Source organism: Petaurus breviceps, unplaced genomic scaffold (assembly GCF_028583685.1).
Source record: "Petaurus breviceps papuanus isolate PSGF00001 unplaced genomic scaffold, PetGlider_PUasm1.0 178, whole genome shotgun sequence".
NCBI lineage: Eukaryota > Metazoa > Chordata > Mammalia > Diprotodontia > Petauridae > Petaurus > Petaurus breviceps.
Window position 1 is genome coordinate 220985 of NW_027185777.1, and position 14888 is coordinate 235872.

At 42.0% G+C, this 14888-nt stretch overlaps 1 protein-coding gene across 1 annotated transcript; it reads left to right on the top strand.

Moving 5' to 3' along the window:
• The first annotated feature begins 6193 nt into the window (after nt 1-6193).
• Nucleotides 6194-14540, top strand: CX3CR1 (C-X3-C motif chemokine receptor 1). The gene is made up of 2 exons (XM_069086130.1): nt 6194-6379; nt 11471-14540. The coding sequence occupies exon 2, from the start codon at nt 11487-11489 to the stop codon at nt 12552-12554; it is 1068 nt and encodes a 355-aa protein (XP_068942231.1). The 5' UTR covers nt 6194-6379; nt 11471-11486; the 3' UTR covers nt 12555-14540.
• Nucleotides 14541-14888: the final 348 nt, after the last annotated feature.

Here is a 14888-nt window from a genome sequence, read left to right on the forward strand (position 1 = left end):
TGTGAGGCTCAAATGAGGCAATATTTGTAAAGTGTTTGGCACAGTACCTGGCACACAGTAAGCACCACATAAATGTGAGCTATCATCATCATCACCATCACCATCATCACCACCACCATCATCATCACTTGGACAAAGGAAATTACCTAAAAGATATCGCCAAGGACATTTATGACTGGACAAGGTCAGAGAATGGTAATGTGCTAAGAGGCAGTAATAACAGACAGACTCCAGAGCAGCCTTATTGCCCAGGAATGATTGAAAGAACCAGGGGAAAGCCTCCAGTGAATTGGGGAGTGTCTCCCTGGGTGGTTTATGGGAAGATCTAGTAAATAATCATACAGACTGAGACAAGGTAGATGGCTTGATCTCTGTAGTGATGGAGAAAGTCCATATCACCAGGCTCACAGCCTCCCTGAAATATAAACAAAACAGAGGCCAAGGGCCAAAAGAAAAGTTCAAAGTGCCTTGCAAAGTGCTAACGTCCAGCTGGGACCAAAAATGTATCAGAAAATACATTCAGATGACACTCAAATGACCTGGGTAAGGGGGAAGAAAACAAGTCAATGGGAAAATCCATTGTATCCTTCTTCAGCTGATAAAAGCAAGACCCAATAGTTTAGGAAATGACCTGGGGCCGCAGTACACATCCCTTCCAAAAGGAGGTGCACAAAGTTTATGATTGGGGAGGCAAGAAGCTGACAAATCCATAGGTTCCACAAGGGAGGTGAAAAACCACCTAAAAGCTGACTGATGCCACTTCCTTTCCCCAGGTTGTAGTCACCATGGTGTGGGGGAAAGAGTACTGGACTTGGCCTCAGAAAGTCACAGTTGTGGCTCTGCTGTTTACCCACCTGGTTGGACCTGTCACCAATCCTCTGGTAAAAGCCCTGTGATTGGTCAGGCCAGCAGTTCTCAAAACTCTTTGGTCTCAGGACCCCCTTAACACTCTTTTTTCCCCTTTAAAAAATTTCTTCTTATTATTTATTTTAATGATAATTGTTTTCTTTTCTTTCCTTTTTAGAGACAGTTGGGATAAAATGACTTGCCCAAGGTCACACAGCTAGTAAGTGTCTGAGGTCCAATTTGAACTCAGGTCCTCCGGGGCCAGTACGCTATCCACTGTACCACCAGGCTGCCCCTTATACTTTTAAACATCACGGATAAACCCAAAGAAGTTTTATTTGTGTGAATTATATAAATAATGTCAGTCTTATAATGATGATCATTTTTTTGTTTTTATTAATTTTTTTGTTTACTTTTAGTTTACAAGATTCAGTCCCACAATCCCTTGAGTTTCAAATTTTCTCCTCTTCCCTCTCCTCCCCCTGCCCCCCATAGTGGCATACAATCAAGCATAGGATCTGCAAATGCTTTCACATTAGACATCAGTCAGGTTATAAAGAAGGATTGTAATGGATGGAATGAACAGTGGGAAAGAGGAAACAAAACCAAACAAGAAAAAGAAAGAGAGCAGGTAAAACTTCACTCTTTTTGTTGTCTTTAATCATTCCCAACCAACCTCAGGTCATTCTGCTCCTTACACTGTCCTTCTATTCATCCTTGGTTACTTCCCCTGCTTCTGTCTTTCCTATATGCCCTTTGAAAATCATGGTTGGCTGATGAGTTTCCTGTACATTTATATGCCTCTTTAGAGAACTTCTTTTCCTCCCTATGAAAGTTCTTTCTCTTTATGTCTCCAGAATTTCATTTTTGAGAATTTCCCATGTCTGTGGGACTTACTTTTCCTAAACAGCTATAATCCATGAGAATTTGCCTAAACTTTCTCCGAATTCTTCGAACTCTATTCTCCCAAAAGCCATGTCAGGCTATACCTGGCTTTACTACAAGTCTAAGAAAGAGAGAGACCTTCCTCTCAAGCTACATCCTATTTCTTTTTTTTTTTTTTTGCTTTTTGGAGGGCAATTGGGGTTAAATGACTTGCCCAAGGTCACACGGCTAGTTTACATGCTATTTCTGTACCACCAGCTGGTTCCTCCTCGTTTCAAGAATCACAAACAGTGTTTTCCTAGTCACTTCCTCCACCTTTTGGAGAATGAATATTTGTTAAGTTGAATTTTGAACTACCCCCCCCCAAATCTATGAGAAATATTTAATAGAAGTCAAAGTAAAAGCCCTTTCCACAATGAGTTGCTTTTAGTCCCTTTGTGAATAGAATTTAATGCTAGTAATACTTTAGTATAATCACAGATTCTATCTCAGTTGATTTGTTGACATTTGTTATTGCTGAATCAGTTTGTATCTGATTTCTTATGACCCCATTTGGGGTTTCCTTGGCAATGATACTAGAGTGGTTTGCCATTTCCTTCTCTAGCTTATTTACAGATGAGGAAACAGTGGCAAACAGGGTTAAGTGACTTGCCCATGGTCACACAGTTAGGAAGTGTCTGAAGCCAAATTTGAACTCAGGAACACTTGTCTTCCTGACTCCAGTTCTGAAAGGCATTATTTAGTAGGCAGGAATCAGAATACTTCAACTGAGTCCTATTTTTGCCACTACCACCCATGTGACCTGAAACAAGTCCCTAAACTCCTCCCAGCCTAAGTTTGCTCATCTGTAAAAATGAATGAATTGATCTAGAGAAGAGAACATTTGAGGTCCCTTCTAGTTCTGAAATTCTGGGTGATGCTCTTGGTGGGGAGCCCTGTTTCTGTATGGTGATATCACCCAGCATACTCTTGTCTCCTATCAATCAATGAGCAAGTATGGGTGTCAAATAGCCATCCTGGATTCCTTCTTCTTCACTTGAATATCCAGACTGTCATTGAGTCCTATCAATCCTTCCTAAGCTTTATCTCTTAGATCTGTAGGATTATAAGGAGAGCTTAGACATTAAGCATCATCTAATCCAAACCTGCCATGAAGAAACAGACCTAGAGAAAGAATAAGTAACTTCTCCAAGGTCACAAGCTAGGATTCAGAACCAGGTCTTCTGACTGGAAACCCAATGGTCAGTCTTTCCACCAGACCATAATGGTGCTTTCTCATCCTGAGCCTGCAAATATGGTTAAGGTCACATAGGTACTTCTGCTAACAATACTTCCCAGGTTCCACTCTGCCTATCGGGGGAGGTGGTGGGAAGCCAGCCAATCTGTGACCAGTTTGCTCTGAGTGATGAGGGGCAAACATACTGAGGGTCTCCTTTTCTTGAGGGACAGCCACAGTAGATAGGCCTGGAGTCAGGAAGACCTGAGCTCCCATCAGACCTTAGATGCCTGCTAGCTGTGTGATCCTGCACAAGTCACTTAAACCTGAGTCTCCCTCAGTTTCCTCAACTGTAAAATAGAGATAATAATGGTATCTACCTCCCAGGGTGGTTATGAGGACCAAATGAAGTAATTTCTGTGAAATGATTAGCACAGTTCCTGGCAAACAATAGGTGCTTAATAAATACTTGTTTCCTTCCTTCCTCATCTCAGGGGCTCTCAGATTCAATCCATTCTTTCCTCCTCTTCCATATTAGTCTTTTAGACCAATAATAACAATAATAGTAAAAGGGGAGATTCATATAGTACTTTAATATTTTTTAAAATACATTTTGCATTCATGATTGTGTTTCCTTACACAACAGCTGTGTAAGTAAGGAAGGTACTGTTTTTGTATTATTCCCATTTTACACATGAGGAGACTGAGGCTCATGGTGGTTAAGTGTCTTACCTATGGCCACACAACTAATTAGTGACATTTTCTTATCCTCCCCACTGCCAATAAAAAAGCTCAAATTCCTATGCTTCGTGGTCAAGATCCCTCAGCAATGTGGTACCAAATTGGAGAGAAGATGGAGTAGTGGATAGGGCATTGGATTTGGAGTCAGGAAAACATGGCTTCAAATCCTGCTTCAGACACTTGTCAGCTTCATGACCTTGGGCAAATCATTTAACCTGTGCACCTCATTTTCCTCCTCTGTAAATTCCTTGCCTTTAAATCTGTGAACCCGTAATTTCTAAATTTACCTCCCAGTGTTCCTTATTGAGAACCTTCTGCTACAATCAGATTGTTCTACTCAGGGATCCCTCAAACATTCCCTTCTGATTCCTATCTCCTTGTCTTTGTGCATCCTGTGTCCATGTAAGGCAGCATGAGACTGAGGGAAAGCCTGGAGTTGGGAGATTTGGGTTCTAGTCTTGGTTTTTCTAACATAGTGACTTACTTGGGCAAGTCAATGACCATCTTTGAGCTCACTTTGTCATGTAAAAAATAGGTTAAAGGGGCAGCGAGGTGGAGCAGTGAATAGAGCACACATGGGTCCTGGAGTCAGGAGGACCTGAATTCAAATCCAACCTCAGACACTTGACACAATTACTAGCACTGTGACCCTGGGCAAGTCACTTACCCCAATTGCCTTACCCTCCCCCCTCCAAAACCCAAACCCCAAAAATGGGTTTGATAATAATATTTGTGCCACCTTTCTTATGGAATTTCTAGATAGAAATTACTTTATAAAGCATTATCTCCTTGAGATCTATTATTAAAATGATGTCTACTCCAACTCTATCCAAACCCAACACAGCCTTCAAGACCATGTTAGGCTGCTGTCCTTCAAGAAGGCTCCCTGACCTCACCAGTGCATCTAGAACCTTAGATGGATGGTTTGGTTTTGGTTTCTGTGTCCCCAGTAATTAGCACAATGACTGTCATAGTAGGTATTAAATAAATGCTTGTTGACTGATACCAGTAGACATGGAATTAATGTTTATTGAACTTCATTTGTAATTTAATTTGAAACTCCTCACCCAGAACTTTCCAACATGAGCTCACAAGGGGTGTGTGTGTGTGTGTGTGTGTGTGTGTGTGTGTGTGTGTGTGTGTGTGTGTGGTCTCCCAGACAGAAGATACTGAAGTTATGCAATCAGGATTCTTATCAAGATGATTATTTCCTTCAAGGCATCAATCTAACCTGTTTCTTTGAATCCTTCTTATCACTTAGCACAATGCTAATGTAACAGGCTGCCCATTACAAATATTTGTGAAATGAGTGAAACAGACAAAAATAATAGAGTCATAGAGACCATTTTTGGTTTTTTGGTCAATTAGTCATGTCCGACTTTCTGTGACCCCATTTGAGTTATTCTTGGTAGAGATCCTGGAGTGATTTTGCCATTTCCTTCTTCAGGTCATTTTGCAGATGAGGTAACTGAGGCAAATTGGCTTAAGTGACTTGCCCACAGTTAAATTGTTTGCCACAGCTAGTAAGGAGGTTGGATTTGAACTCAGGTCTTCCTGCCTCCAGAGCTAGCTCTCTATCCATTGCACCAACTAACTACCCTGCCTTTAGTCATAATCTGAAAGGGTCATAGAGCCAGAAGGAACCCAAGAAGCCATCTATTCTAACAGCCTTCACTTTACAGATGAAGACACTGAGCTGCAGAAAGATTGAGTGATTTGACTTTCCCATCCTGCAGTAACCCAGGTCTCCCTGGCAGAGTTAGCCAAGTGGAAGGAGAAAGAGAGGAGCTAGCAGGATCAGACAGCAAGCAGCTATGTGGCTGAGGGCACAGGAAGCTGAGCATGGCTTCACCCCCTCCTATTGTAGAAGCTGCATCCCTCCCCATTCCAAAGGAAAGAGAGAGATTCCTGACATCAAAACCCTAATGGAGGAGGATTAGGGTCAACTGAAAAGAGATATGCTGAAAGTCATAGCAAGCTTAGGACAGTGTAAGAGAAACAGCACTGCTTTCAAATGAGTGCGTATACCCAAACTGTCCTTGGCTCATGGAATCATGGAGATTCAGACTGGAAGGCATTATAGAGCTCATCAAGTGCAGCTCACTCCTTTTACAGATCAGAAAACAGGCTCAGAGAGGTAAGACCCAGAGAGACTTGCCCAAGGTCACACAGGTAGTAAGTGTGTGAGGCAGGCTTCAAACACTGGTCTTTCTGACTCAGACCTCCTTTAGCCCACACATGAGGCTAACCCTGATTGACATGTAATTGGGAACTATTTAACAAAATAAAAATACAACAGAACATAGATGATGTGAAAATGCAGTTTTCTAAATTAATCTGCAGTTTCCAGGATTGTTTTTACGTATGGATTTTTCTTTTTGAGTCTGACATTTCTGCAATATGCCACACCCTTGCTCACTGACACCTAAAGACTAGCCGGCATCTCATCCTTTTGCTTGACTTTGCTCTTAGAATCTGCAGCCTTTCGAAGGCTTGGATGGGAGCTGCTTTCAAACAAAGTACCTCACAGGAAACTGTAAATTTCATTGCAGACAGCCCATTGGCTACCTTCACAAAGGGTGCTGCTATTAATATATAGAAGAAAAGGGAAATACTTTTCCTCTGAACAGTTTGGGCTGATGACAGGAGCTGGTTTACCAGCAAAGACGTTTGCTTTGGAAGTGGCTCGAGGTAAGAGAATGTGATTCCATTTCTAAACTAAGGTATAGAGATGGGTTGTTTGAGATGATGAGCAATGTTAGTTTACCCTAAATGTCAAACAAGAGGGGAAACACCAAGGTTGGTGGTTGGGAGAACTGAGGAGGATTGCTAGCTAGCCCTAAGAGCCTAGTGTTCATTTTAGCACCTAGAGTGTTTGGGGTGTGAGAAGAAATAATGGTGTGTAGTGTATAGAGAGCTGGCCTTGGGAGGCCAAAAAGACCAAGGTTCAAATCCTGTCTCTGACATCTGCTTGATGCTGGCTAAATTATTTTGCCTTTCAATACCCTAAGCAATAATAATAATAATAGTAGTATGTAATAACATAAGAAGAAGAATTTATAGTAATAGCTGCCTAGAATTTACACAGCCTTTAAGATTTTCAAAGTGCTTTCAAGGCAGTAACTCATTTGATCCTCATGACAAAAGGTAGGGGATATGATTATCTCCATGTTACAGATGGTGGAAACTGAAGCTCAATTTTATGACTTACCCAGGGTCACATTTTAAATATCTGAGGCAGGATTTGAACTCCTGTCTTCCTCACTCCCAGTTCAATAGTCTACCTACTATACCATGCTCTCCTGGAGGTTGTAGAACAGGTGTTGATGGGTATTATTCAAGGAAGTTCCTCCCTGGGAGCTCCCTATGCCAATGAGATCATAGATCTGATAAACCCGCGCACATCACACACACACACACACACACACACACATAAAGAGAGGCAGTCCCCACTTAATGAGCTGGGAATTGAGCCTAGAGAAGGTCTGGGAAGTTTCAGAATTCCAATAAGTCATTGAAAGTTGGCTATCTTAAAAGGTAAATTGGAGGCAGAAATTGAGGGGTGAGGAAATGGAATGAAATGGAATAGAATTACAGGATGGAAACTGAGGGGAGAGGATAAAAGACCGTTCTCATAGCACACAGGGAAGCATCCAAGAAATTATTATCCTGCACATTCAGAGGACCCATTAGACACCAAATCACATCTTATGAAAATACCATGGTTAGGATAGCCAAAATGCAATGCCACACTGAGAAAATAGGTAGAGAAAGAATAGAGAGTTTGTATAAATACACAGTTACTAAGAATGGACTGCTATTTACTGGACCTATTTGGAATTTCTCCTCCTCTACTTCCCCAGAGATCTGTCTGTTGTTCAAGGCTCACCTTGAATGATACCTCCTCTGGGGAGCTGTCCCTGAGTCCCAGGTCCTAACCCCTTCCCTTTCTAGTCTCCCACTGCATTTTGGGCACCAATTTTATGCCACTTTCCACAGCTTGGGGTGGGGACTAAAGCACTGGACACAGAGTCAAGAAATCTGAATTCTGATCCCTTCTCAGACACCAGCCAGTGGTGTGACTTTTGACTAGTTATGTAGCCTCTCTCAGTCCGCTTTCCCATCTGCTAAAGGGAAACAATAATAATAACTAACACTTGTATAGTGCCTACAGTCTGCCAGCCACTGTGCTAAGTGCTTTACAATTATGATCTTATTTGATCTTCACAACAACCCTGAGGAGTAGATGCTGTTTTTATCCCCATTTCACAGATAATAATAATAATTTCTATTGTTCAGTTGTTTTCAATCGTATCCAACTCTTCATGTGACCCCATTAGGGGTTTTCTTGGCAAAGACACTGGGGTAGTTTACCCTTTCCTTCTCTAGCTCATTTTACAGATGAGGAAACTGAGGCAAACCGAATTAAGTGACTTGCCTGGGGTCACACAGCTAGTAGATATCTGAGGCTGGATTTTAACTCAGGAAGAGGAATCTTCCTGACTCCAGACCTGGTGCTCTATACACTGCATCACCTAGCTGCCTTAATAATACTTGCTAACATTTATTAAATACCTACTATGTGCCAGGCACTATGCTAAGTGCTTTACACTTAGTATTTCATTTGATCCTCACAACAACTTCAGGAGGTAGGTGCTATTATCATCCCCATTTTACAGATGAGGAAACTGAGGCAAAGAAGTTATATGACTTGCCCAGGGTCATGCAGCTATTAAGTTGGACTTGAATTCAGGTCTTCCTGACTCCTGACCTGGCACTCTACCCACTGCACCACCTAACTACCACTTACCCCACATGATCGATATGAGGATCCAATGAGATCATGCCTGTTTATCCAAGTACTGCTACATTTCAGTCTTGAAGGAAGCCAGGGAGGCTAAGGAGTGGGAAGGAAAGAGGCAGAATTTCTAGGCACAGGGAACCCAAGATGAGAGATGGAGAGTCATGTGAGAGGAACAAATAGGTCAGTGTGGTTTCCTAAGGTTGTTGTCAAGAAGATGCCATGTAAGCCATATAATGCTGTAGAAATGCGGGTTACTGTTGCTTTTATTATCTTGTTTAATTTCTCCCAAGTCATCCAAAATTAATTCAGGAGGTAACCAAAAAAAAAAGCTTTCAAACTGGCTGTTGAATCTTGTGCTTCTTGGCTCTCTGGCTGACCTCACGACCCACCCTAAGCATGCTGGGGAATAAAAGAGATGTCCTAGGTCACGCCCTAAATTACTCAGTCCTGATTAAATATGTCTCCCTCCACTGTTCTAGAGTCTCACTGGGTCACAGGGGATGTATTCAAAGAATGATCAGAAGAGTAAAAATGGCAGGACATTAACATTTGGTTTGGGATACTACCAGTCTTGATTTTGAGTGACTGTTCCCTGGCTCCAGGGGGAGTCTGGTTTCCCTTCATGCCACCCCTTTGATATGTTTCCCATGCCCAGATCTGATCTGAGTTGACTTTCAAGACCCTTTCCTCACCATCCTTTATGCAAACCCCAAACCATTTATGGTTTTTCAACTAATACAAGCCCAAGCTAATATTTTAGCCTTACTGATGTAAGACCTGGTACTGCTAAGTCAAATGCAGTTTAATGATCTTTGGAGCATGGTTCCAAATTGCTTTCCAGAATGACTGGACTGTTATGTAACTCCACCAAAAATGCATTTAGGGGACCATTTTATGACAGTTATCTTTTTCCATCTTTGCCAATTTAATGGATAAGGTAGAACCTCGAAGTTACTTTAATTTGCATTTCTCTAATTATTAGTGAATCTGGAGCATTTTTTTTTTAAATCTAACTAGAGATAACTTGGATTTCTTCCTTTGAGGGCTGCCTGTTCATATTCTTTTACCAATTATCAATTGGGACATGACTGATTTTTTTTTTTTTACATTTTCTTATATAACTCGGAAATGGGCTCTAGCTTTTCAATCAACTTGCTTTTCACAGAGAGGTCATAGGCATTTTCTCTAGTGCATTTGTGAGTGAATAGGATTGCTCACTAAGGCTTCTCCTCTAGTCCAGACCCTCTTTAACATTCCCACTTTGTTTTCCTTGAACGTTTAAGATGGAAATAGCTCATGGTTTATAAGGCATTTTACTCAGAATGTCCCTCTGCACTAGGGAACACAAATATTTTTGTCTCTCTTTCATAAATGAGGTTCATAGAGGGTGAGGAATCAAACCCAGAACTTCTGACTCTAAGGTTAGAGCTATGTCCATGGCCACCATGTTACCTGTCAAAGCCAAAGGTAGACATAGCTAATTAAAAGGGTACTTCATGTGATCAAAGATTTAGAGTTGGAAAGGGCCTTAGAGGTCATCAGGTCCAACTTCTTCATTTTACAGATGAGGAACCTGAAATCACAGAGAAATCAATCAATTTACCAAGGATTGAATAGTTAGTTAGAATGAACAAGTATCTGAGGTAGGGTAAGCTCACCACAATACTAGTCTACCATGCTAATCTGCAATGAGGGAGCGTACCAGGAGAGGTGGCATTGTTAGAGGAGAGAAGGGAGCACATTTGAGAGATTTTGCAAAGGTAAAATCATCAGGCCTTGGCAAAAGCTTGGATATGGAAGTAAGAGATAGTAAGGGATCCAGGAGGACTCTGGGTTGTGAGCCTGAGGGACTGGGAAGATGGTGGTGTTCTCTACAGTAATAGGGAAGGAATGAAGAGGGAGAGAGGACTTAGGGGGTAGATACTGAGTTCTGTTTTGCTCATATTGGGTTTATGCTGTCTAGTGGACGTCGTGTTTGAAACATCTGAAAGACAGGTGGAGATGCAAGATTGGAAATCAGTGGTGAGATTGGGGCAGGAGAGGTAGATTTGAAAATTTCATTGCCCTAAATCCATGGAAGCTGATGAGATCACCAAGTGAAACAGAGGGGGAAGAGAAGAGGGCCAAAGACAGAACCCTGAGGGACACCCATGGTTAAAGGGTGTGATATGGATGAGCATTTGACAAAGGAGACAAAGAGTCATCAAAGACATAGAACCAAGAAAAGATGGTGTCCCAACAATCTAGAGAAGAAGGGTGGGATCAATAACATCAAAGGCTGCAGATAGGGTAAAGAAGAATGAGTTCTGAGAAAACTGGATTTGGCAACTAAGAGATCATTAGTAACTTTGGAAAGGGCTTTCAAATAATAAGGTTGGAAGTCAGATTTGCAGGGTTAAGAAGACAGTAGAGAGTTAAGAGAGAAAGTGGAGGTATCTCTTGACAGATGTTTCTCTCTCAGGACAAAGTCGATCATTATGCAGGTCAGGTCTTGAGAAAAAAAATCACTGCATAGAAATGGATTATGGGAAACTTGACCCACAAAATTATTGTCTAGGTGAGAAACAAAGTATATGGACCCTTCTGTCAAAATTAAAAAATTTAAATTAAAATATGCAGAAGGAGGGGCAGCTAGGTGGCACAGTGAATAGAGCATCAGCCCTGGAGTTAGGAGGACCTGAGTTCAAATTTGACCTCAGACACTTAACACCCTCACTAGCTGTGTGACTTTGGGCAAGTCACTTAACCCCAATTGCCCCTCCAAACAATATGCAGAAGGAGATATACGTTTTTTGGACATGACCAACACAAAAATTTGTTTTGCTTGACTGGGTGTATTTGTGAGGATTTCTTCTAAGGACCTAAGTAGGAAACCTGGAGTTTGACCTAACTTGTGACTTGTCATAATAGGGGTCTTGGTCAGTTACAGAATTCTGCCCTTTCTTCTGGCTAATGTGATTGCTCTTTTATTTCTTCAGTTACCAGTCCTTCACCATGGCTGAAACAAGCTTTGAATCAACAACATTCATGTACAGCTATGAGAGCTTTCCCATTGCCTGTGACCAGAGCAATGTTGTGAACTTTGGGATCATCTTCCTACCCACTCTTTACTCCCTTGTTTTTGCCTTTGGCCTGGTGGGGAACCTACTGGTGGTCCTTGCACTCACCAACAGCAGCAAACATAAAAGTATCACAGACATTTACCTCCTCAACTTGGCATTATCAGACCTGCTCTTTGTCACAACTCTTCCCTTCTGGACCCACTATGTGCTCAACGAGCAAGGTTTCAACAATGCCTTGTGCAAGCTTATCACCGCCTTCTACTTCATTGGCTACTTTAGCGGCATCTTCTTTATCACCATCATAAGCATCGACAGATATGTGGCCATAGTCCTGGCAGCCCACTCCCTCAACAGCAGGACAATCCAACATGGCGTCGTAGTCAGTCTTGGAGTCTGGGCAGCGGCCATCCTTGTTGCAACCCCCCATTTCATGTTCACTGAACAAGTGGACAGTGAGTGTCTGGGTCATTACCCTGATGTTCTTCAGGATATCTGGCCTGTACTCCAGAACGTGGAAACAAATTTCCTTGGCTTCATGGTTCCACTTTTCATCATGTGTTACTGTTATTTTGGGATCATCCGGACAATATTTTCTTGCAAAAACCACAAAAAAACAAGAACAATCAAGCTGATACTGGTGGTAGTAGTTGTCTTTTTCCTTTTCTGGACACCTTATAATGTGATGATCTTCTTGGAAACACTCAAATACTACAACCTCTTTGAAAGCTGTGAGCTGAAGAAGGACCTGAGGCTTGCCATGAATGTGACAGAAACAATTGCCTTCATCCACTGCTGCCTCAATCCCTTTATCTATGCTTTTGCTGGGGAAAAATTCAGGAAGTACCTTTACCATTTATATAGGAAATGCCTGTCCATCCTGTGTGGCCAAGATGCCCACACTCAGTTCCTCTCACCTGAGGCTCGCAAGCGAGAAAGTACTATCATCAGTGTCAGTGTGACTAGCTTTACAAGTGATGGAGATGGTTCAATCCTTCTCTGAAAGGCGCCTCAGAACAACCTCTCTAAGCTGAGTTGCACAAGAATGAGAATGCCCCTAAGGGAGTCCCACCTTATGTATAGAGAGGAGCAATCATACCTGTCCACACTCTTGGAGTTGTGGCAGACTGGCAGAGGGAGACATGTTTCAGCCCTTCTGTGCATGCATGCTTACTCCCAGATTCTCTCCTCTTCTGTCATGCCTATGTACCACCACCAGATGAAACATCACTGTCATACTCTACTCCTTTGCTTAAAGAAACTCTAAGGGCTTCATGTTGCCTACTGAAAGAAGTCCAAAGTCCTTCGTCAAGCTCTCAAGGTCCTCCAAAAAATCTGTTCCCAATTTCATAAGCCAAACTAATTTTCCATCACCTTCTAAGATACCGTGGGGCAGTGTGGTGTAGTAGGTAGAGCCTTAGACTTACTTGAAGGCAGAAAGTCCTGACTGAATCTCAGTTTGGAGGCTTTTGAGCTATGTGATTAAGAGTGGGTCATTTAAAGTCTCCAAAACTCCAGTGCTCCATCAATAAAATGGGTGTGATAAGAGCTCTCCTATCTAACTGGGCTGTCCTATCTACTGTCTACTCTACTGTCTAACACGCAGGATTTTGAGGGTCAGGTGAGATAAACCACATAGACTGCACCAGTAAACCTATAGGTAAATATTGAGGTAAGTTATTACGAACACACCCACATGCATCATGCATCTCTTCATTGCACCATCTATAAACCACGTCCGTTTCTACTTCTGTTCCTCTGTACCTTGGCTGATCCTATTCGTAAAATGGCCTTCCTACTTGCCTCTGAGTATCTGAATCCTCTATGCCCAAATGGTGATCTTTTGGCCACTTCAGTCCATGACAATCTTTGCTTTTTCTGAGCACTTAATGCTCCTATAGCCCCTTGGTGAAGTACTTTCTTGTTTGTTGGTTTGGCCTCCCAAGTTACATAATTTCCTGAGGGCAAACAAGTCCATCCCCTACAGTACTCAGCTCAATTCTGGGGACAGAATAATTGTTCCATAAAGACTAGTTACTTAATTTATTAATACTACTTTCATCTAGATCTTCTAACCTAGGTCTGAGACCTTTTTTTTGGGAGGCTAAGTGACTTGCCTAGGGTCACACAGCTAGTAAGTGTCTGAGGCTAGATTTGAACTCAGGCCCTCTTGACTCCACCTCCCAGGTGCTCTATCTACTTCACCACCTAGCTGCCCCTCTGAGATCTTTTTTTTTCTTTTTTTAATGCTTTTTTGGAGGGGGGAGGACAGGCAACTGGGGTTGAGTGACTTGCCCAAGGTCACACGGCTAGTAAGTGTTAAGTGTCTAAGGCTGGATTTGAATTTAGGTTCTCCTGACTCCAGGGCCGGTGCTTTATTCACTGTGCCACCTAGCCACCCCTCTGAGATCTTTTCAAAGAAAGAAAGCCTAGTTCTTCTAGGACTAATAAGTGTCAGAGATAGGATATGAACCCGTCTGTCCTGACTGCAGTCCAGCATTCTAACCACTATTTCAAGTGACTCATGTTACAGACAGTGTAACTAAGTCCCAGAGAGTTTCATTGCCACATGGCTAGAAAGTAGCAGAATTGGTTATAAGGCCATACAGCAACAGAGGTAGCTGAACTGTGGCACAAAGCTGGGTCTCTGGACACTAAACTCAATGCATTTTTCCTGCCATCATGCTTGTCAATAAACCATTTCTCATTACCCACTAAGAGCCAGCCTTTTCCTTTATACATCTGATATATGTGTGAATATCAAGAAGTTATGGCTGGGAGTGTGGTGGGGTAAGGGTTCTTTGGTGGGGTTGTCAAGGGTTCTTGACTCTCCAAGTTAACTAGGAATTACACCTGATTTTCTTTGGAATAAATGTAGAGGTGTGATACTGTTAAGTTCTTAGTATAGTGCCCATCACACAGCAATTGTTTAATTACTGCTTGTCAAAGTTCAATTTATTCGGCACAATAAAATCTTTGTTGAATTGAATTAGTTGAATAGAAGATGTTGCCAGGACACTCCTGCCGACCTTTTAAAGTAATTGGTTCAGAACTGTGAAATCACTGAGTAGAATCTAATTCAAAACTAGACCTAGAAGAATGAGAACACATCCTTTTTTTTTTTTTCGCTGTTGCTGTTAAATAATAACAGTGAAAGGGACCCAACCCCTTGCTTCCCAGAGAAAATGTTATATTTGCACCATGGGAAACCTACTTTTAAAAAGTGCTGAATGGGGTACAATAGGAAGGGGGAAAAAGGAAGTCCTTCAGAAGTCAAAACTGTGAAGAGGTTGGTGTTGAAATACGTAAATATTTACCAGTTGGATTGCCAGAGATA

Coding starts and splice junctions, on each gene's coding strand:
- CX3CR1 (XM_069086130.1), top strand. CDS start 11,487: ATGGCTGAAACAAGCTTTGAATCAACAACATTCATGTACAGCTATGAG.